The 24,685-nt window shown below is 35.2% G+C and overlaps 1 protein-coding gene across 1 annotated transcript; it reads left to right on the top strand.

Annotated features, from left to right (window-relative positions):
* The first annotated feature begins 1,905 nt into the window (after window positions 1-1,905).
* On the top strand, window positions 1,906-15,261 carry LOC110029488 (transketolase, chloroplastic-like). Its single transcript, XM_020731797.1, has 7 exons — window positions 1,906-2,500; window positions 10,138-10,228; window positions 10,337-10,442; window positions 11,387-11,669; window positions 11,798-11,946; window positions 13,122-13,275; window positions 14,124-15,261. The coding sequence occupies exons 1-7, from the start codon at window positions 2,015-2,017 to the stop codon at window positions 15,078-15,080; spliced, it is 2,226 nt and encodes a 741-aa protein (XP_020587456.1). The 5' UTR covers window positions 1,906-2,014; the 3' UTR covers window positions 15,081-15,261.
* The last annotated feature ends 9,424 nt before the right edge of the window (window positions 15,262-24,685 follow it).

Here is a 24,685-nt window from a genome sequence, read left to right as displayed (position 1 = left end):
CGAGTAGGAGAAGACTCTCCTTGATGTTTAGTTTCCCTTCACATTCATAATAGGGTGAAAAGGGAATCATATTAAAGCCCCCCAAAATAATCGGATGCTCTAGCAAATCTATTTTATAAGCCTTTTTCCCCCATATGCTTAATGACTCTAAATAGTCTATCAATTCTTCTCTTAAGTTTAGAAAAAAAATAAGAAAACAAATGTGCCTTTTATAAATGACTCATTAAGTGGTTGCCTTCCTTGAAGGAAACTAAGGTGCAAGCTTTATTAGCTTGCTTTTGATAATGTATATTTTTCATCTCATTTATTTCACAAACCTGACACATTTTTCTTTTACTTCATCAATCTGTTTATCTGCATCAATATTATAATCAGAAGGAACAGCTTTGAAAGTCTAATTAAACTAAACAATGAGACAATGATTGACGACTTGATTACCTGAAGATAAATATGAAATATTACAGAAAACCAAACAAGAATATCGAACAACCAAGCAAGAATACCGAGCAACCGAAGTAACAAACACCGAAGCAAGAATACCGGGTCGATCCAACGCCGACTAACGGGGGAAAAATACCTTTTATAAAAAAAAAAAAATAGAAGTAGAGATTAGAGAACGAACACAAAAAATCAACTCTAAGCTCTCACCGAGACAAAGATTTTTGTGATTTTGAGAGAAGTTCTCACCGAGAGAAGCTTTTCGCGATTTTGATAGAAGATGGTTGTTCTCGATCTTGAGAGAAGAAGCAACCGGAGGAGATAGATCGGTTGCGGTCTCGTGCTTCCGTGAGAGGGGAGCGACATGAGAGGAGAGCGGCGAGCTTTTCACGATCTTGAGCGAAGGAGCAGCCGGAGGAGAAAAATCGGCTGCGGTCTCGGGCTTTCGGGGAGAGCGGCGAGTCTTTCACGATCTTGAGCGAAAGAGCAGGCGTGAACGCGTGAGACGAGAGCAGGCGTGACCGCGTGAGACGAGCAGGCGTGACCGCGTGAGAGGTGAAAAAGCGAACGGGGATTAGGGCTTCCGCTTTCATTTCATTCATATATTTATAGCCTAGATAGTATGTAAAAGTGTTATTATTAATAATTTATTTTACATTATAATTTACAGGTTTTAAATTTTAAAATATATTAATTTTTTTGAATATATAATTATTTTAAAAATATCATAATTTTTTTATAAATATTTATTTAATTTTTTTTATTTCAAACAATAACGATTCTAACACGAACGAACGTATCACTGTTTGTGTTTGGTTCGTTTAGCAAACCGAACAAAAAAAATTGTTCGTGTTCATCTCGTTTGCTTATCGAACGAATCAAACACGAACACTATGGCGAATCGAACACGAACTGTTCGCGAACAATGAGCTTTTTTGACATCCCTAGATCAAACTGTGTAAATTCCTCAATTAATAAAATCCTCTATAACTCCGTGGACGTTGACAATTTGTCGGGCCACATAAAACTGTGGTTTCGTTGTGTTGTTCTTTTCTGGTGTAAATTTTCTCGTTCTATTTTTCGCTTCGTCATAGACGATTGTTTTAAATTTCATATATACCACAACAAAATTTTTTTTATTTCAAGATATCTCGAAATACATTTTAGTTGATAAAATTTTTTTAATTACGCAATAATTAATAAAAAAATGAACAATTATTACGCTTCAATAGTGGTACAACTTACAAATAAGATACATATTTTAAATAACGACGAATGAGATTTAATTTAATTAATAATACCAAACTTTCAATAAATTGATAAATGTATATCATATCGAGCTAAATATAATTTTTTAACTGAATATAATCATTTTTTTACGATCATAAAATATTCAAATTTATTAGTTTAAAGCCACGCGTAAGCTCTCTGGAAGACTAGGCCCCACCACTTTGATGACACAACAATTTCGAAGGCACAGAAAATTTCGCTCAATGGTCATACCCACCAACTCCCTTCTCCATCCAAAGCGGCAACCTTCCCTGCATCCTTTGAGTGCGACGGTGAGAGTACAGCCATGGCCGCTTCTTCTTCCTTGACCGCATTACACCCCCACTTAGCCCCGACAATCTCCGGCCGCCGTCCCGCAGCCGCCGCGCAATCCCAACTCGATCTCCTCACCCTCCCTGCAGCCGGCCTCCGCTTCAGCCTCCGGCTTAACCCTAAAGCAGCCGAGGTGAAAGTGAGTTCTCGGCGGGTTGGTGCGATTCGATCAGCTGTGATTGAGGAAGCGGAGGGTAAACCGGCGACCCAAGACCTGTTTGAGAAGTCCGTGAACACGATTCGGTTCCTGGCCGTCGATGCGGTGGAGAAGGCTAACTCCGGCCACCCGGGGCTCCCCATGGGATGTGCTCCGTTGGGCCATATCCTTTTCGACGAGTTCATGCATTTCAACCCTAAGAATCCGTACTGGTTTAATCGGGATCGATTCGTGCTCTCTGCGGGCCATGGATGCATGCTTCATTACGCTCTGCTCTACCTTACTGGGTATGATAGCGTTAAGGTATAACTGATTACGCATTCATTTTATGAAGTGTTTTTTTGTTTATGATTTTAAGTGTTTTGGATTTAAGGAATAAGGGAAAAAATGGCGTTTTTCTCTCTGCTGCTTCTTGTTATCTTGTCTATCAAATATTGGTACATATGGCGTTTCTTCTATTAAGGTTTGGTTGATCTAGGCTGGGATTATTTGTACTATTTTGTTCTGAGAAATTGTTTTTCGTTGTTAAATTTCTCTCATTCCATGTCTTCCATTTATTATAATGTTAATTTTGGGTTGTTGTGAAAAATGAAGCAATAAAGTGAAAAATCGGATCGAGAAAAAATTAAAAATAAAAAACATCGAAATACACAAATTTATGTGGTTCGGCAATATGATTGCGTCCACGGAGCTGCAGGGAACATCGAAATACACAAATTTATGTGGTTCGGCAATATGATTGCGTCCACGGAGCTGTAGGGGATTTTATTACTTCGAGGAATACACCCGTCGATCGCCTCGACGATTACAGGAAAAAAATTCTCTCTCTCTCTTCTCTCTCCTCTCCTTGCCTCTCTCTCTACTCAGAGTTTCAAACCGAAGTACACCAGAATAAGAACCTGGAAAACTACAAATGCCGAAGAGAGATGCCTGACAAACAAAATCCCGAGAGAGATCACAAGGGGAGCTAGCATGCATATTTATTAATTCCATTATGACATTAGACCTAATAAGCAATTAATCAAATAATTAATGAAACTTATTAATCATTTTCTTTTCTCTGTTGCAGCATATCATTTGAAGGAATTATGAGCAATTAATTTTGAGTATCAAATCCAATTTGCTATCAAACGTGAGAAAATGCCAAATTGAACAGTGCATCAGCTTTCATATTCACAACAAATCTCCCACTTGGAAACTTGTATACTGGCGGCATCATCCACTAGCTGTGTCGCTCTTTTCTTCAAATGTGACATTCTCCACCTCTGCAACTCAAAACCCTGGTCTTCATGCCAGAAGACCAACTAAAATCGAGCACAACTTCAGCTTCTCAAGAGTAACACCCTCAGTCGATATATCAGCATCAACATAATCTTGTACCTCCAAACTCTTTCCTGATTTACTCTTGTATATGCTAACAACTCTCATTGCATGGGCAATATCCTGCCTCAATTGAAAGTCTTTTTCAACAAGTCTAGCTTTGTACCTCTTAATGCCACCAAGCACAGTCTTCACCTGGTACACACATTTGTTGTGTAATGTCTTCTTCTCTGGTGGAAGTTCTGTCAACTCCCAAGTCTGACTCTCTGACAGAGAATCCATTTTTTACAATCGGTTCCCAACAACAAAAGATAAAATTTCTTTCCATAGAGACAGTCTTCTATATGTATCTTCCAGTAACCAAAATCTGTGTCATTAAACTTCTCGATCACCGATGTCATCACATCATCTCTGATCATCGCTTTCCCTCAGATGCGAACCTGAGCTCTGATACCAATTGTTGTGAAAAACGACGATAATAAAGTGAAAAATCGAATCGAGAAAAATCGCAAAACAAAAAACAGCGAAACACACGATTTAAGTGGTTCAACAGTTTGCCTGCGTTCACGAAGCTGCAGAAAATTTTATTACTTCAAGGAATACACCCGTCGATCGCTTCGACGATTACAAGAAAGAATTTCTCTGTCTCTCTCTTGTCTCTTTCCTCTCCTTCTCTCTCTCTACCCGAAAGCTTCAAACTGAAGCACACCAGAAGAACCTGGAAAACTACTAATGTCAAAGAGAGATGCCTGAGAAACCAAACCCCGAAAGAGATCACAAGGGGAGCTAGTATGCTTATTTATTAATTTCATCATGACATTAGGCCCAATAAGGAATTAATCAAATAATTAATGAAACTCATTAATTATTTTCTTCTCTTCTGCAGCAAATCATAGAAGGAATTAAGAGCAATTAATTTAGCAATTAATTTCGAATACCAAATCCAATTGACTGCCAAACATAAGAAAATGTCAATATGAACAGTGGATCGGTTTCTATATTCGCAACATTGGTTATGAATAAGTTTAAGTGAGTTTAATGATTGCTAAGTCTTAATGTGCTTAGGGATTTTTTTTCCAAGTTATGCTTTTGATACCACAACATGAATTCTTAACCATCGATATATTTTATGTTTTTGCCAAATGGCTCTATGGTTTTTATCAATTTTCCAGAGTTCAGCTTCCAGGGTTGCTCCCGATGAGCACTCTTTGAAATTTTTAATCAAATTTCAATCATTATATTAAATGACCTCAATATTTAAGAGTTTTTATAAAATTTTTCACTCAAAGCAACTGATGTTCTTGTTAATATACTTTAGTCATAACTATTCTTTAAGAAAATAAGATTCTAAAGGTTGTGCCTCTTATGGAGTAACTTATTTTCTTATTATTATTATTATTATTATTTTTTATCCTTATATTTTTAAATTGTTGTATTGCGCTGATACCATTTCTAACAACTTGAAGTAAGATTGGGTCAATTTGCTCGGCGCTCGAGCGAACTCATTGATGAGCTATGAGATTGGGTCCATCAATCCAATCACTTTGCTAGCCTTATAAACCTAAAAAAAACACCCTATTTATTCTTTCACCAAAATTGTTGCACTACGAGATTCATGGTTGGATCAAACTAAATTTGGGTCACCATAATCAACACATATATGGTAGCATTTTGTTCTGAATGATACGTTGTTCCCATATAGTGGCTGGTGTAGTATTTGGATACAATTTGTAATAGCATTTATTCTCAAGCATTGGGCTATTGCACGCTTTGGTCTGACATCATTATTACTACTCTCTACTCCCATAATTATTTACTTGGCAAATAGAATTTTAAAGGTGGCCCTGATAGGTTCAAGAGATGGCTTTCATAATGTATTATTTTTTTCATGAATGACACTTCAGTTCCATATTTTAGTTGGTTTATGTCACACCGGTGCCTAGCCTAAGGGCAATTTTTTTTTTGTGTGTCTAAGGGCAATTTAGTCTTTTTTATTTATTATTGCTTAGTATAATTAGACCCTAATAGGTTTAGGGTTAGGTGTCATGAGAATTGTTGTATTGGAGTTTTAGGGTTAGGGTTTGGAAGAGATTTCCTACCTCTCGAATTGTAGGATTTGGGAGAAATTGCTCACCTCTCAAATTGTAGGTGCTCATCTTTGTAGTCATTTTGTTCTGGATTATTAAAGAAGAAAATTTGTTTTACCCTAATTTATTTGAAAAATCGTGCCAATTTTGGTGTCATCTTTGTATTCATTTTGTTCTGGATTATTAAAGAAGAAAATTTGTTTTACCCTAATTTCTTTGAAAAATTGTGCCAATTTTGGTGTCAAATCATATCAAAACTAAGTGCAATTTAGTTTTTTTATTATTTATTATTGTAGGGTATATTGTGGTATGCATGAGAATTGCTCTCTTGGGGTCTTAGGGCTAGGGTTTGGGAGAGATTTCCTATCTCTCCAATTGTAGGATTTGAGAGAGATCACTTACCTCTCAAATCATTGGTGCTTATCTTAATATTTGTGTTGTTTTGGAGTATTAAAGAAGAAAAATAACTTTACCTTAATTTCTATGGAAAGTCATGCCGATTTTTGCGTAGAAACGTATCACTTTATTCTCTAATATTATTTATAACAACATTTTCGCTTAAATCTAGGGTTGTTAAAACTGGACTTGACTAGTGGATTCGGTTGTGAACTGATGTGGTTCAACTATGAACCCATCATATTGTTGGTCCGATCAGCTTATGGGAACCGCCATTGCATGAAATCCTTGGGAATTTGTTAGAATCTGCGGTCTAACAATGAGTCGTCAAACCGACAGTTTTGTAAAACCACCTAGTTCATTTTATGTTTTTAATTGCAGTTAATCAGTGATCCAACTGTTGCAAATGAACGAGTTTTTTTCTCTTGAAATATAATATTTTAAATTTAAATATTTTTCTGACAATATTTAAAAAATTCCATACTTGATGGAAAAATCTGAACAACATGCAAACTTAAAAACAGAAATACCCCGCAACTAAGTGAGCTATATGTTCCAACTATGAATCTCTTTCTTTTCCATTTAAATTTTACAATGTTAACTTTTCCGTTGTAATGCGTGACTAAATATCTTATGTAAATGGCTGTAGAAATGATAAATTAGGCTGGACTGTTAAAATTGAGTCACATAAATTAATAAACATATTAAAATCGATTTATATTTGTTGAGAAATTAGAGCGAAGAAAAATATGAAATGATCAGTATTTATATTTGTTGAGAAATTAGAGCGAAGAAAAACACGAAATCGTAAATTAGAGCGAAGAAAAATATGAAATGATCAGAAATCCAGAAGAACACACAGAGATTTACGAGGTTAGACACAGATGTCTATATTTTCGGGAGCAGAGCAACGACTTCCTTTTCAATATTCAGAAAAGAATATTGAATACAAGATTCAGCTCTCGGAGTCTCAGGGGCTCTGAATATTGTATTATGTATTCTTTTCTGAATATTGAAAAGGGAGTCGCTGCTCTGCTCCCGAGGATGTAGGCATCTTTGCCGAACCTCGTAAATCTCTGCGTGCTCTTCTGAATTTGTGTCGATTACTGTTTTTCTTCGCCTTGATTTCTCAATAAGTGGTATCAGAGCGAGGTTTGAGGGCAGAGAAAAAAAATTTGAGCGGCACAAGAATAAAGAATATTTTGGCAGATGAGATTGGCGGCTAGGGAAGGATTTCGGCAAGGTTCGCGGCAGTTCGGATTTCGGAGCAGAGGAAGTTCGAAGATGAAGAGGGCTTCAGACGGTTTGGCAAGAAGGGGTTTTCCGCGAAGGCTTCAAGTGCGACACCTGACGTGTGCAGACAATAGGAGTTCAACAAAGCTTTAGAGGAGTCGGTGCAGGAAGACGTCAGCGAGATAGGCAGAGGTAGGGCTGTAAATGAGCCGAGCCTAACGAGCTCAGGCTGGGCTCGTGTTCGGCTTGTTCGAAATCGGCTTGTGTTCGAAATCGGCTCATGTTCGAAAATGGCTCGTGAACAGTGTGTTCGTGTTCGGGTCGATTTAAATATTCGTGTTAGTGTTCGGTTCGAAATTGACTCGTTATATAAAATTAAACTGAAAAAATAAACGTAGAGTGCTGGATTCGAACTTGAACCAAATGTATGCAAAACAATGTGAATAACCACATTACAACAAGAACACTTACGATTTAAACTTAAATATAAATATATATAATATATTATTATATAAATAATATGTATGAAATATTTTTATATAAATAATTATATAATTTTTTTAATTTCGAGGTAGGGTTGTAAACGAGCTGAGCTTAAGCGAGCTCAGGCTGGGCTCGTGTTCGGCTCCTTTGAAATTGTTTGTGTTCAAAATCAGCTCGTGTTCGGCTCAAAATTGACTCGTTAAAATTAAACTGAAAAAATAATTGTAAAATGCTGGATCTGAACCTGAACCAAATGTATGCAAAACTGTGCATAACCACATTACCACAAGAGCAATTACGATTTAAACTTAGATATAAATATGTTTAATATATTATTATATAAATAATATGTATAAAATATTTTTATATAAATAATTATATAATTTTTTTTTATTTCGAGCTAAAACGAGTCGAACACGAGCGAACAAAGAGCTATTCGTGTTCGGCTCGTTTATAATTCGAGCTTTAAAAACTTGTTCATGTTCAACTTATTCACTTAACGAACGAGCCAAACACAAGCTACTTAACGAGTCGAACACGAGCTGTTTGCGAACAACAAGCTTTTTTGACAGCCCTAGGCAGAAACACAGGAAGGCATCAGCGAGATTTATAGAGGAATCACGACAGCAATCGCGGCGTTCGCGATCGCGACAGAGGAATCGCGGCTTCGGCTTCGACGGTTCGGACGGGCTTCGGTTTGACGAGAGGTTTCAGCGCCAGGCGAAGTCGCTATAGGCAGAAAAGAAAGGTTCGACGCCAGCCTGGAGCAGAGGCGAAAATTTGAAGCTCCAATTTCATTCCTTTGTTGGAGGCGGAAGAAATTGGAAGGAAATCAAATTCCGATTTTATTGCGGAGAAAAAAATTGGAAGAAAAATCAAGTTTTGATTTTATTCCTTTGCGGGAGGCGGAGAAGAAAATTAGAAGGAAATAAGTTCTGATTTTATTCTTTTGTTGTAGAGAAAAAATTTGGAAGGGATATTTTCCAGATTTCTCTAGAGACAATAAAATAAATTTTCTACTATTAACCAGAAAAATTTTGCTGCACGCGGAGATTTTACAGGACATAGGAAAGGCAAGGAAAGAGAATCTAATGCTGCACTTGGGAAAAGAAAGATTTCTTTCTGGAAGGAAAGCGGAGCGGAGCCCACGAGCGGAGTGTAGCGGAAGGATCTGTCCAATCGGGAGAGTTTCATTATGTGTGTTGGGGGTGCGGGGGCAACACCCCAGAGTTTAGTATAGAGATAATTTGAGTAATTACGTATTGTACTATAGGAAAATTTAATTAAGGGGAAGTCTTTTTTTTTGAAAACTTAATTAAGAGATTATTTAAAAGGATTTGTAACTCAACCCACATCGGTGCATAAGAAAATCCATGATGTATTTTCTCATAAGTGACTGGATATTCGCCAAGATGGAAATTTGTTGGGCATATGTATTCCCCTAAGGAAAAATTATTCCATACGGACGGGCACCCCCCGCATCTTATCTTGCATGCGGTGTCCGATTCTGACCGTAAATCACCTGATCTACGGTCAAGATGTATTTCGGTGGGCCCCATCTAAATTTTTTTAAAAAAAAAATTGAAATTTATCCTGACCGTAGATCACTATGATCTACGATCAGGATCAGACACTGCATGCAGCTCTCTGCATGCGCTCTCTGCATGCGGTGTCCGTACGCAATAATTTCTCTCCCCTAAGGGGCTGGATATTCGCCAATGTGAAGATTTGTTCGATATATATATTTCTCCTAATGAGTTGGATATTCGTTAAGGTGGAGATTTGTTGAGCATGATTCATATATTATAAATGAGACAGATGCTGGAGCGGAGCGGAGCCCACGAGCGTAGTGGAGCGGAAAGATCTGTCAAATCAGGAGAGTTTCATTATGTTGGTTGGGAGTATCGGGGCAACACCCCGCGATTTAGTATAGAGGTAATTTAAGTAATTACATATTATACTATACGGTTATATATATGTCCTATTTGTAATCCTAGATGAGTCTTCGAGTTTCTGAGATTCCGAATCTTGTATTTTGTACTCTTTTCTGAATATTGAAAAAGGAGTCGCCGCTTTGCTCCCGAGGATATAGACATCTTTGCCGAACCTCGTAAATCTTTACGTGGTCTTCTGTATTTGTGTCGATTACTGTTTTTCTTCGCCCAGATTTCTCAACAATATTATAAAATTTATTGTTAGTTCTTAAATAATTTTTTCATTTTAAGTCATATTTTATTTTTTTTTTAATGAATTTCAAACCCCGTTCAACCTCAGAACTTTTTCTCCTTCCAATCTGGCATTGGGTTTGATTTGAAAACCATGCTTAAAACTTAATGCTGATATGCCTTTAAAAGAATTGCTTAAACCTTCCTTTCCCTTTTTGCTTTTCTAGAATTGATGATTCTTATTATGATGCTTTAGGATGAGGATTTGAAAGCTTTCAGACAGTGGCAAAGTAAAACTCCTGGTCATCCTGAGAATTTTGAAACTCCGGGCATCGAAGTCACCACTGGTAAGCAATTTGTGTGTACAACTGAACTATGCATGACTATTCTTGTTCTGTAAATAATTCTTTTTCAATATTCTCCTTGATGTTACATGCTATGCCATTGTGCTTCAGGTCCTCTTGGTCAGGGTATTGCAAATGCTGTCGGATTAGCGCTTGCTGAGAAACACTTAGCCGCCCGCTTCAATAAACCTGATTTGGAGATCATTGACCATTACACGTAATAGTTTTGTAGTCCTTTCTTCTCAACTGTTATTATTAGATCGAAAAAGTGTCAAAAGGGTCCGGTAATTTTTTTTTTGTTTTTTTACAGTGGGTCTTTTAGTCCCATGATATATAAAATGTCGATTTAGTCATCATAATCATTTAGGAGAATTTACATACACATGACTTGTTAGGCATGGCTTATATATCGGGAATTTGGAGTCTCTTGAATTTGGAGAGGTGTCTCCTAGAATGAAGAGGCGTGTTTCTTGGTGTGAAGAGTTGTGTCTCTTGGATTAGTGAGTTGGGGGGAGCAATGACGTGTTTGTAATTATCTGTGGGTTTTATCTATAAATCGATGTGTAACCCTATGGGTATGTAACTCCTCTGAAATAGTGAAATTCGCCACTCTGCTCCCGAGGATGTAGGCATCTTTGCCGAACCTCGTTAAATCTCTATGTTCTTCTTCTGTATTTGCGTTGTTTTTGCCATAAATTTCATAACATGACTCAAATATTATGTACCTACCCCGCACGGACGCAACTCCCAACTTATCCTTTTCACACAGTGGGAGCAGTTAAGTACACTTTTCATGCATAAATAAGGTGCTTTTGCGGTAAAAATTGAAGTTTAGATGCAAGATGGGTAAATATGCAAGTTTTGGGTGCTGCGTATGTAAATATTCCAATCTTTTAATATGGGTTGAACAAGTTCCCAATGAGTATTTCAGCCCCTATTAAAAAAGAATAGGGATTAATTTGACATTTTCATCAACTCTTGGACTAAGATAACCACATTTAACACTTTATTCTTAGTCTTGTATTAGATTTATTCTTCTTCTGCGACACATAGGGTCTGACACTTTACTCTTAGGCGACTTTTTTGACACATTACTCTTATTGCTTTTGTTCTTCTTATATGAGACATTGGGTCCTACAAATGACCGTTATGTTTCTTCAGGTATGTTATACTCGGCGATGGCTGCCAAATGGAGGGAGTATCGAACGAAGCATGCTCTCTTGCTGGCCACTGGGGTCTTGGGAAATTGATCGCTTTCTATGATGACAATCATATTTCCATTGATGGTGACACAGAAATCGCATTCTCTGAGGATGTCAATGCTCGCTTTGATGCTCTTGGATGGCACACTATCTGGGTAAAGAATGGCAACAAAGGCTATGATGAGATTCGTACCGCAATCAAGGAAGCTAAAGCTGTCAAAGACAAGCCCACATTGATAAAGGTCCTTTTCGTTCTCTTTGAACATTTTAATTGTGTTACTTTCTAAGATTGCATATCACATTGTGTTTAGTTTTGCTCTTTGTTAGTGTTTGATATCGAAATACATATCCCTCACTGCTATTTTGGCAGCTTACAACCACCATTGGTTATGGATCACCGAACAAGGCGAACTCATACAGTGCGCATGGAAGTGCATTGGGTGCCAAGGAAGTTGAAGCAACTAGGAAAAACCTTGGATGGCCTTATGATCCTTTCCATGTGCCTGAGGATGTTAAAAGGTTTGCTTTTCTTGCCTGCTTTGCAGTAATGACATGGACACAGGGACATGACTATGACACGGCATGATACAAGGACACAACATTATTGAAAAAAATAGGACACGACACGTCATGAACACGTTTTTATATTTAATTAATTATTAATATAAAATATATATTTTTTATTATTCTTTATTAAAAATATAACTAAACAAATTATGCTAGAATAAAATTTAACTTCATCAATTTAATTTATATTATAAAACCTAATGCTTATGAAGATTAATTTTTAAAAGAATTCCTCCAATTTATAATTTAACTTATCTACTAAAATTTCAAAAATCCTATGATTACGAAGAAGGAATTAATGATGCTCGACATCCACAATTGGATGCTTCTTTGATGCTCGATTTTGTCGAATGTTAGAGGTTGCGTCAACATGACGAGAGACTGGACGGTTTCGACTGTGAGAAATAATTATGGCTATACTCGAATGTTAGAGGTTGCGTCAACATGACGAGAGACCGGACGGTTTCGACTGTGAGAAATAATTATGGCTATACGCATATTTATAATTTTCTAATTCCCATTTCCCATTTTCTCAAAATTGTGTTAAGCTCACGTCCGATTTGATGTTGAGGGGTCCCGGATGTGTTCGGGCCTGAAAAAAAACTCAAAACATATATTGGAGAAATGTCGGGGCGTGTAAGACAAGTGTCAGTGTCTGATACATGCCCGACACGGATGTATCATATATTTAGAAGTATCGGTGCGCTACACAGATTGCCTATTTTTTGCTTCCGTGAACAGTTACAAGGTTCTTTAGGTGGCTTCTTGAAAAAGTGTTCTTATGATATATACTTGTTCTTTTTGATAAACAAATAGAGAAATAAATGAAGTTATTATATACAAATTATGAATAGTTTATCACATTTTACTTATCAGGAATTTGTAACAATGTTTATTTTAGTTGTTCAACCACTCCTATCAGTGCCATGCTATCAAATATTTACAACTCATATAAACACTTTAAATAATAATTTTATCGAACTGTCAATCACATTATCCGACAACAAAACAAAATGCAATAATACTAAATTTGAGTGCTAAAAGACAAATTTGTAGGGCAGTAACTTTAAAGTTCTCATTAACTAAATTAACTGAGACTCACAAGCCTTACTTTTGGCTTCTTACAGCTACTGGAGCCGGCATATCTCTGATGGTGCAGCTCGTGAGTCTGAATGGAGTTCTAAGTTCGCAGAGTATGAGAAGAAGCATAGAGAGGATGCGACTATTTTGAAGGGTATAATTTCAGGAGCTTTGCCCGTTGAATGGGAGAAGGCTTTTCCGGTGAGCAAAAAACAATGTTGATTTTACTTTGATGCATTAATGATTTTTTATAGTGGCATTTACATACATAACACCGAGTTCCTATGTATTTACATACCTAACACCTAAACTTCACTTTTTTACATTTATAACATCCAAATCTTTCATATATCACGTAAAAAAATCATAATTTTAATTTACTTTTAACAAGTAAAATACACCACATCATCCATAAAGAAGGTTGGCATATATGTAAAAATTAAAGTTCAGGTGTTAGATGTGTTAATACATGGAATTAAGTGGTATCTAGGTAAATCTTCCTTTTTTTTACGTTGCTAGATGGCAAGGAAGGGAAAGGGGTTTAGGATTTAAGTGAACAAACTCTGAGAATATGATATATAATTTTAATGAATGTAAAATTGTTAATTTCCAATTAATAGATACAATGGGGCATTTACATCCATACCACCCTATTCTTATGTATTCACATATCAAACTCCTAAACTTTAAATTTTTACATTTATACCATCCAAATCTTTCATATCAGATTTAACTTTTAAAAAGTGAAATACCCCTTTTCTTGCATAGGTGGCATGTAAGTAAAAGTTGAAGTTTAGGTGCTAGATACTTGAATAGAAAAGAATTGAGTGGCATGTATGTAAATCTTCCAAAGTAATATTTCGGTGCAGGACTCTTTTTTATGATGTATTAATCAAAATCAGACTTCGGTGATTTGGGCATGATGTATTATTTACAGCGAAGATGCACAACTGCACAAGTTGATAACCTCATGCAATAGTTAACGAGGATAAAAATGGCGATTTTGATGATTTTCAATCTTTATCGTTGACATTTTGTCGACTTGACAGGCATATACTCCGGAAAGCCCTGCCGACGCGACGAGAAATCTGTCTCAGCAATGTCTTAACGCACTGGAGCAAGTTCTTCCCGGACTTATAGGGGGCAGTGCTGATTTAGCATCCTCCAACATGACATTGCTGAAGATGCATGGTGACTTCCAAAACAGCTCCCCTCAAGAGAGGAACATAAGATTCGGCGTCAGGGAACATGGGATGGGCGCCATCTGCAACGGCATCGCGCACCATAGTCCCGGCCTCATCCCTTACTGCGCCACTTTCTTCGCCTTCACGGACTATATGAGACCTGCCATCAGGCTCGCCGCATTATCTCAGGCTAGAGTCATCTTTGTCATGACTCATGATTCCATCGGACTCGGAGAAGATGGTCCCACGCACCAGCCCATCGAACACCTAATGAGCTTTCGGATGATGCCGAACATCTTGATGCTCCGGCCGGCGGATGGAAATGAGACCGCCGGGGCCTACAGGGTCGCCGTTCTCAACAGGAAGCGGCCGTCCATCCTCGCTCTTTCACGCCAGAAACTCGCTCAGCTTGGGGGGACTTCATTGGAAGGAGTTGAGAAGGGGGGATATATAATCTCAGACAACTCTTCAGGGAATAAGCCTGATCTTATCCTCATTGGATCTGGGTCGGAGTTGGAAACGGCCGCGAAAGCGGCGGAGGAGCTGAGGAAGGAGGGGAAGGGGGTGAGGGTTGTGTCGCTTGTTTCGTGGGAATTGTTTGAGGAGCAGTCTGATGAGTACAGAGAGAGTGTGCTTCCGAAGGCAGTTTATGCGAGGATAAGCATCGAGGCCGGGTCGACGTTTGGGTGGGAGAGATATGTCGGAAAGAAGGGGAAAGCGATTGGGATTGATAGGTTTGGGGCGAGTGCACCGGCGGGGAGAATATATAAGGAGTTTGGATTGACTGCAGAGAATGTCATTGCTGTGGCGAGATCTCTGTGAGTTTGTATTGGTTATGTTGTTGGCTTTGAATCCTGAAAATAGGGTTCTATTCTGCACGCTTATCTTGAGGAGAGTTTAATTTAAGGTGTTCGGTATGGGCTTTGGGGCAATAATAATGCATTCTGAGCATTTCTTGTTACTAAAACTATTGTTTTTCGTGATACTAAGAAGTTCAATCTTTATGGTTTTTAATGAGTTAAACAGCTTGTTCATTATGTAGGTCGAGTGTTCTGTTGTTTTGGGATTGAAACCAAATGAAATCTTACCTTAGTTCTGCTGTGTTGCCAAGTATTCATTGATTAAATTTAATCTTGAGGCAGTATTAGGAATTGAGAGAAGTGTTAAAATAGTTTTCTGGCTCTTTGCTTTGGAAGGGATCATTTTAGTTTTTATAAAAGTGTGATTTTAGTTCCTGATTTTTTTAATTTGGCTTAAAATACTCCTCTTTGTCCTCAAAGAGGACTATTTTGGCCATAATTTAAAGAGTCTAAGGATTAATTTGGCACTTTTATAGAATTTGGGAGGACTAAAATGACTAGAAGTGCAAAATTAATTCTCATACTTATCATATAGGACAAAGAAGTCTCTAAACTTGATTAAAGGGAGCTTTATTTTATCTTCTACTAAAAGAGTTTAGAGATTAATTTAGAAATCTTTAGACTCTAGGACTAAAATATCTTCTATAAATAGCCAAGGTATAATTTTTGCACTTTTCTATTAAAAATTTTTCTCCTGCCGTTGAATTCGAAGTTGTCTGTGAATTATACCCAAAAAATAAAGCGTAAATAGGGAGGGGCAGAGGGGAGAGAGAGAGAGAGAGAGAGATGAACATTAAAAAGATCGTTGTTATTTTAGGTTCCCCTTAATATAAATAGTACTTCTCTATTTATATGAGAATGATTATTGTAAAATGACATTTATATGCTCAGTTTTATTCAGTCTTCTAGAGAAGGTCGGTAGGATCTAGTGAATTGGGAAGGCTGACTAATTTTGTTGATTGGGTCGAATGGACCAGGTCAGACTTATATGCTCAGTTTTATTCAGTCTTCTAGAGAAGGCCGGTAGGATCTAGTGAATTGGGAAGACTGACTAATTTTGTTGATTGGGTCGAATGGAGCATGCCCTGTAGGTCAGACCGATTAGAGTTGGTCGGGCAGACTGGAGCATGCCCTGTCGATTGGATCATGCAGGGCCAAGTGGAGCTTGGTCAAGTTCGACAGTTTTTTTGGATAATCTCAACACCTTAAACTTTGAATGAGAATTTTCGTCATATATATTAGTTCTCCAATACTCTTATCTTTTTGAAAGACATGCAAAAAAAAAAAAAAAAAAGAAAAGAAAATGATTAATATAAAACTAAAACTATCCTTCTCTAAAAGTGAAGTGCATGATATAAGTTGGAAAACTGTCAAAGTAGAAATTAGTGGGGTTCCTTTTTGTGTCGACTATTTACAATTATAGTTGACTTGGTCTTATAAGGAGAGTTCCCCAAGTGTCACCAGTGAAAGAAGTCTCATCTTTTTGTGTGAATAGATTGGCCGTTCCTTTTTAATATAACTCGGTTATAAAGAAATTCAAGTAATTTCGTTAAATTTAGACTATCATTTGCGTGGGAGCCGTAGCTCTTCAATAGATTGATTGACTTCATTCTTTGTTCGGCTGAGTTATATTTTGGAAAGAGCTTCTCCAAAGTCATCCCTAACATCAACTACTGAGCCCAGTAGGGTCCAAAAGTTTTGGCAATTTCATTTTATTTTCTTAAAACTTGCTTGTGAGAGGCAAGTTCCTCGAGTTTTATGACATATTCACAGTGATAAAGTAAGAAAAAAAGATAAATACGAAAATGTTCCTGTTAGTTTTATTTTGTTGCTCGGCTTCACTCCTTGGGAGTATTTTGGCAAACAAATTTTTTTAAAATGTGCAGATCTGAAAGAACATTTTGTAATGGGGAGGGGTTAAAAAATAATAAAAGGAGAAAAAACGTATCATAATAGTAAGTTTAAAACAAATTTTTTTTATTATATTAAAAGAATTTAAAGATTTATTATAATATTATACTTGGTTCCAATTTGCTCTAATTAAAAAAATTATTTATTAAATAATATATTAATTAAGCTCAAGGAATTATTTTATTATTATATTCGGTTTCATATATATTTAAAATGATAGTTTTTAATTAAATGATCTATGTAATAATTTTATTACTAATTTTTTAATTTTAAAAATCATACTAATTTAAAAATATAAATTACTAGAAAGTTATATTTAATTATTTTTAAATAAATAAGTTTTATAATTAATTATAATAAATAAATTCTTAAGTTAAAAAGCATATTTATAAAATTATGTAAATTTAGGGAAAAAATAGTCTTAAATTATGTAGATATTAGTTAAACAAAATTATTTAAAAATTAAATTAATTAATGAATTATATGTAAAATAATTTTTAAATTAACTGATTTTCTTATTTAAGTAAACTATCATATAACACAATCTTTTAATAAACTTATGATTTCCTTTAATTATTATACAGGGATGGGCGAGGCTGTAGGTACAGAAGGTTGTCGTTGTGCTAGTTGTAGTTCTACCCAAGAACAAGATGACTCACCAGCAGCATAAGCACTACTGAGCATAGCCTCATTAGAAACATGTCATAGAGCATCAAATCTCCATCAAGTAATATTGACGATACTTGAGACCTTGTGTCATGTACGAAGCGCATGTGAGTGGTCAATCTGGTGCCCTTTATTCGAGTATTACAAATTACAGGTCCTGATTTTGTTCGACACTTATCATCAAATATTTAATAAGATGTATCCGAAAATGCAGCATTCCAATAATTAAAAGATCACATTTAACTTAAGAAAAATAAATCAATTAATTAAAGACAATTATTTGCATTTAATTCATTACTTAATATAAGTTTTTAATAATTCAATTAATTAATATTCTGATAATTTAATACTAATTTTTCCTTAATCTACATAATTTTATAATTATAAGCTTTAAAATAAGAATTTGTTTATTGTAGTTCATTAAATAAATTATTTATTTTAAAATATCATTAAATATAACTTTATAGTAATTTATATTATCTACTAATTTTAATTTTTAAAGTTAAAAGTTTATAATAAAATTATAAAGTAAATCATTTAATTAAAAATTTTCATTTTAATTTTATAGATGATGGCTATATAATATTATAATGATTCTTCTATCTTAATCATCATATACTTTAATTAAAAATTGTTTAATTAAAAAAAATTACCTACCTAATTATAATAAAATTTTAAATTCTTTTAATAAAATATATTGATAATTAATTTAACATAATATTATGATAATTTTTTCAAGATAAAATGTGAGATTAAACCACGTTTAATAAACACATTTTTTTTTAATTAAAACATAATATTATAATACATTTTTATTCCTTAAAATTTTTTTAAACCTTCGTATTACAAAAAGTTTTTTCAAATTTGATTATTTTGAAGATTTATCCTATTCCGGAGTTGGTCGGGCCAACTGGAGCTGGCGGGCCAACTATAACCATTCGGGCCAATTGGAACCCATCGAGCTGAATGGAGCTCGTCGGTCTAACTGGAGCTGATTGGGCCAAATGGAGCTGCTTTACATGAATGGAGTTGACCATGCCGAATAGATCTCGTCGGGCTAAAAGGAGCTGGTCGATTGGGATGACTTATGAATTTAACTGGCAAAGTCAAATGGATGAGTTTGACTATTCTGTCAGGTGAGTTCTCTATTGTTTTTCTAATGACTTCTCTATGGTTAGGTTTCTCTCATTGTGTTGTTTCTCTTCTTGTTTGTGACATGATACACGCTCTCAACGTAAATCACACCCAATAAATAGAGCCGCAGTAGAAACAATTGTCATATTAGGTTCCTCCTTATTACAAATAATGCTTCTTTATTTTATAGATAGATTATTATAAACTGATGATTCAGCTGGATAAGTCTAACTGGAGTTGGTTGACTGTGTTGACTAGAGAATTTAGCTAGTCAGGCCGATTGGAGCTGGTCGGGTTGAATGAAGTTGGTCAATCGACTGGAGCATGGTGGACCGATTGTAGCATGTTGTGTTGACTGATGCATACGGGCTAACTGGAGCATGCCAGGCTAATCAAAGTTGGTAAGGCCGACTAGAGAATGCCAGGCTAATCGGAGTTGATCAAGCTGACTGGAGCTTGGTCTAATAAGGAGAATTTGTGTCATACACCTACACCTTTGGATTTGTTTCAAAGGAGTAGCTTTTTTCAGGAAATCAGTTATTGGAGACTAGCTCCTTACTGGGAAAACAAATCAAACGAAAATAGTTAAAAAGTTTAAATTTTTTTGAAAAAATGGAAATGACGCCCAACCTATTGTACCATTTAGATATAACTTTTTTTTCTTAGTACTAATTTGATGCAAGAGGAACTTGTACCTTTTGGGGCTCTTCCATGGTTCATAACCCCTTGTTTGTACCACATGTTTAGTTGCTTCATTTTTTTATATTTTTTTAAAATTGAGCTACACTCACAATTAAATTGAAAATTAATAATTAAAGTGTGCTTAACACACACTTCCAGTGACAATTAACAGTAAATATTCGAAAAAACAATTATGAAACTGTTGCAAAAGGAAAAATTATTGCGTTATAACAAATTTATTTTTTTAAAAAATATTAGATCACACTTTTAGGTCAAGTTGTAAAATACAGCTTCTCACCTCTATTTTTTTGAAAAAATAGACAAAACACGACTTCATCAAATGCCTGAAAATACTGCTGCCCCCAAACACAGCTTAAATTAGAAATTTGCGAGTAAGGAATTCTGCGAATACGAGTCTCTTATAAGCCTTACACTTCAGTTGCTTCACACTTTTATCTTTGTATAAAAAAGATAACCAGAAAAGAAAGAGAAAATAAAATTTTCTGATCTGGTCCTCACCACATCCTATCTTATCCTGTTAATGTTCATTAAATATGAGTAAACAATGACATCCAGAAACAAATATATCCCCAAAGTCATTTATCTTGATGCTATATTTTATTAAATTTGTCATATCTAGAATGTCCCTCCAGTAACAGATAAGATGGAACCAACAAATTGCACTTTATTTTCTTAAGTGTTTTATGTAGTGTGCGCAACCAAGCATTCAAATTTCTCTCATTCTTTCTCTCAAAAAGTAAATTTTCTGTGTTGACTTGTGCATGCCTCTTTTTACTTATTAAGCTTGTGCAAAGATTCAAATCTTATACCTTTACTTAATGAACCAAAGATTGGTGGAGCACGATTAAAGTTGTGTTTGAGGTGGCCGTTGCTTTTTGGAGAAGCAGCTGTGTGTCAGAAAGACATGATAAATAACATAATTTTTGAGCGACCATTTGGTGAACTAGTCAAATCACCAAAACTCTTAATCAAAGTATAATTTTCTTTGGAATTCATTATAGAATGATCAATGTGAAAGTTTAAATAGAATGTCCTTGTCATATAATTAAATAATCTTAGTTTAATAAAATTTGTTCCATTAGTTTTTAATTTTTTGTCGAAAATGAAGTGTGAAAAAGCAGTAGGACCATGTGATGTTCCAATAGAAGTGTAAACATATTTAGGAGATCTCAGAATTTTTTGATTTACTAAACTATTTAATATTTTAAATAGAAAACGTGTCAGCACTGCTCCTAAGGAGATCCAACTGTCCAAAAAAGAGAAAGTGCAACAAAAACAACAAAAGAGAGCTCACCGGCTGAAGGCCAAAGGGTCCACTTATCTGATCAGATGCAGTCGTCAGAGTCAACGTGAGCAAGACCAAAACCGACAAGTCACGAAGATGACCAAATATCTGAACTTGAACCAAGTAGACTAAAATGAGATGGGCTTCTGAGCCAACTATTATAAGAAAATTGAGCGAAAGCATTTACCTATCTATCGGTGGATACATTCGATGAAAGAATTTGGCTCCTCAACATTTTCTACTGTCCCACGAATGTCCACAAGGATTCCTTATTTGGTAGCAAGAACTGACCTTACAATCGAGCCTTACAATCATTTTAGACGACCCTTTCATCAAGGAATGTATTACCTATTGAGTTACAGTGATTCATTCTATGCTCAATAGCCCAGTGTCATTTTTACCGAGAGGAGCTCCTCATCAAGGGATCGAGTGTCTGCAATTAGTCAAAATCAATCCATCAACAAAGTTTGGTTGATCGAGTCAGTCATGTTAATCCATAACCAATCAAATCAAGCTAATCGGTTGTGCCGACTCATCTAAGCCAATCGAGCCATAGTCGTGCTAGCCTAACCAAGCCGATAATAGGACGACCGAGCAATATGCTCATGAACATAAAATATCTAAAATATGTAATAACCCATTAAAACAGGGACAAAGAGATAATATCACATATTTTACTCCCTCTTCTCTATAAAAAAAAAGGAATCATTTTAGGAGGGTTTAATGGAAAAAGATATTTTACTGTTCATTATTGTGCACATCTCTCTCACTCTCTCACTCATGTCACATCGCTCTAGCCTTTGAGGTGTTGTTCACAAACAAATCGGGATGTTATTGTATATATAAGATTAAATTGTTATTTGAAACTATTCCATTAGGCTATGTGTGTTGTTGGGTGACGATTAGAAGTTCTAGATCAAAATGAGCTTTAACTACATCACTGATCAAATTAGGAGAAAATGATGATCAAAAGGTTAACACATCGACATGCATCAGTTAAAAACACATAAAATGTATGAAGAAAACCACAACTCATGGAAAAAATAACAAGAAAAATACTATCCTTACTTTACAAGACTATGACAGAGGATTAACTAAAAGACATGCAATAGAAAATCACAGAAATTTTCACTAAACACATTGAAGATTCTAATGAAAGAAAATACACAAACTTACAAACAAGATAAATGCTCTCCGCAATCCAGTTAATCCTCTCTATTACAATGAAAGCTCTCAATAATCTCTTCACACACAACACTCAACCTCTCTCTCACATATGCAAACCCCTTAAATTTTCAAAGGAAAATAACACTAGGAGATTCTCCCTAAGAAAACAGGAAGATAAACCATAAGGTTTCACCAAGAAACTCTTTAATCTCATGAAGAAAGTCTCCACAGATTGCCAAACTCATTCTAGGTCGGGCCCAAGCTCTCTCCTTTTATAGCTCTTGCAAAAAACTCCATGGAAAATCATGCCTAATAAATCCAGGCTGCATGGTGGTGTGATCGGGCCTGGGACTAGCATAACCATGTCGCAGTTAGCGTAGCCACGTCGACTGCTGGTGTAACTATGGTTGAACAATGACAAAACTAATGTAATTAAGTCGCATTATGGTGTTGTTATGTCAGACCAACTCAATAGCACACATCTTGTTTTTGCTTCGTGAAGTGCATTTGGTCCTTATAACCCTCAAAATACTAAGAAGAACCTTCCACAAGCATTAAATGATGATAAATATGGAAGAAAACATAGAATTTACTGCAAGAAAAATACTTCATTTTACTTTGTATAAATTCCCCCAAATTTAGTCATTACTTCTCCTCAAGTACTCTCATATCTCAACTGAGACTCAAATGATGTTCATGGCTCTTATGTGGGAATTTCTGAATTTTTAACTAGCTTATATAAGTGAAATGAAACGTATGCAAATATCATCTCATAATAGGTTTTTGTTAATGTCGAATATCGTAGCCATTTTCTTACTCCCCCTCTTCCTGGTCTTAAACAGATCCCAAAATTCTTAATTTGGTGTGATTGAAATATTTTCATTTCCTAAGACATTTTTAAATTAGTTAATAGTCAACCAAACAATCCAAAAATCACTTAAAGTTTTCTTAAATATAACATCATAACAAGTTCATTAAGAGTGTTTTTAATTCTTCTTAATTAGAAATGGACTTATGCACTAATTTTTAATTTTCTTGCTCACCTCAAACTTCTTCTAAAAGAGATTAACCATTTATTTTGATTTTTCATTTGGATTGGGTCTTTAACAAATTTTCAATTAGAAATGGACTTATGCACTAATTTTTAATTTTCCGGCTCACCTCAACCTTCTTCTAAAAGAGATTAACCACTTATTTTGATTTTTCATTTGGATCGGGTCTTTAACAAATTTTCACTTTGATCTTATTTTTATTTTATTTATTTTTTTTTTCAAATTTACTGAGAATTACTATATTTGGTGGAACACATTTCCTTTAAGAGTTTTGAATGTCTGTTTTTTCATAATTGATAAATTTCAAATGCTTCTTAATGTGAACCCCAATATATTTTAATCTCTTTAAAAGTTAATATTAAATTAAATTCTTTGAGTTAACACTAAAAGACTTAAAGTATGTTTTGGAGAACTAGTTATATTTTAGCTATAACGTGTTAATTATTTTGAGACTTTTTAGAGTTCAGGTAGAAGTTATTAAATTAAAAGACTCAAATATTTGGAAATTAATTCTAATCATTCCTTTAATGAGTATTTTCTTCTTTTAATAAAAATACTTAGATAATATAGTCAAATCATTTGAATTCCTATCATGAGTTACTACATTAAAGTGTAACACACAACTTGGCAATGTGAATTACTCTTAGGCAAGTATATAAGGATCATTCCCTCCTGCAAACTTATTATTTATTTTATGCATGCCATATGAGAATATAACAATGGAAATGAGAACACATGCATAACAGAGAATTATTTTCTTAGTTGTTTTTAGAACACTCAGAGTCACCAGCTTGTCTATTTATATGTCATTGTATACTTTATTCGAATAAATCTCTCTCCCAAATCATATAAATGATTCAAAGAAGAGAGAAATTTAAAGAAGGATATATGATAACAAATAAGATAAAGAGTAAAAAGAAACAAGCAGAATACTTATATATGGGTAATCCTCATGTGATACATTGAGATTATACGTATGAACTGGATCAGATTGAAGTACCTCAAAACACAACATCCATGAAGAGAATCCATACATAAGGCACTTGTAATCAGTACCTCAAAACGCAACATCCATGAAGAGAATCCCTACATAAGGCACTTGTAATAAAAAAACCAAAAAGAAAATTTTTGTTCTGGAGTCAAGAGTTCTCAGAGGAACACATCCCTCTATTTAATTACATTATGAGGGATACCCCAAAATACTATCGAGAAAAGAGTTTTACCATACCTATATAATCCATGAACGTCATAACCAATATGTTTAAGAACCCATATTCTAACACTTATAATTCATGCCAAAAGAATCACCCTAACGTTAACTAGAAGAATAATATTAAAGGTGTAGGGACTGAACGGCAGGGGAATAACTTATTTAACCTGATACACAATTGAAATAATTAGGTAGTGACAATGCTAAATGAACTTGCCGACTTTGATTCAACTCAAATACTCAATTTAAAGAGAGGAAGTTGTTCTTAGAAGAGATTGTGATGCAAATGTAGAATTAGATGCAGATTCAAGCTGCAACGATTAAGAACATTTAAAACCACCTAACAATGTATCAAATTCATTAAGTAACAACCTCAGGGAACCCTACCTGGTTGTACTAAAGTGAACCCCCAAGGATAAAGGGAATGTCCAACTTGGTCT

The sequence above is a fragment of the Phalaenopsis equestris genome, unplaced genomic scaffold (assembly GCF_001263595.1).
Source record: "Phalaenopsis equestris unplaced genomic scaffold, ASM126359v1 Scaffold000579, whole genome shotgun sequence".
In the NCBI taxonomy this organism is placed as follows: Eukaryota; Viridiplantae; Streptophyta; class Magnoliopsida; order Asparagales; family Orchidaceae; genus Phalaenopsis; species Phalaenopsis equestris.
This window is presented reverse-complemented; position numbering and strand designations above follow the sequence as displayed.

Coding starts and splice junctions, on each gene's coding strand:
- LOC110029488 (XM_020731797.1), top strand. CDS start 2,015: ATGGCCGCTTCTTCTTCCTTGACCGCATTACACCCCCACTTAGCCCCG. Junction 10,443..11,386: donor GAGATCATTGACCATTACAC/GTAATAGTTTTG, acceptor ATGTTTCTTCAG/GTATGTTATACTCGGCGATG. Junction 11,947..13,121: donor GTGCCTGAGGATGTTAAAAG/GTTTGCTTTTCT, acceptor GGCTTCTTACAG/CTACTGGAGCCGGCATATCT.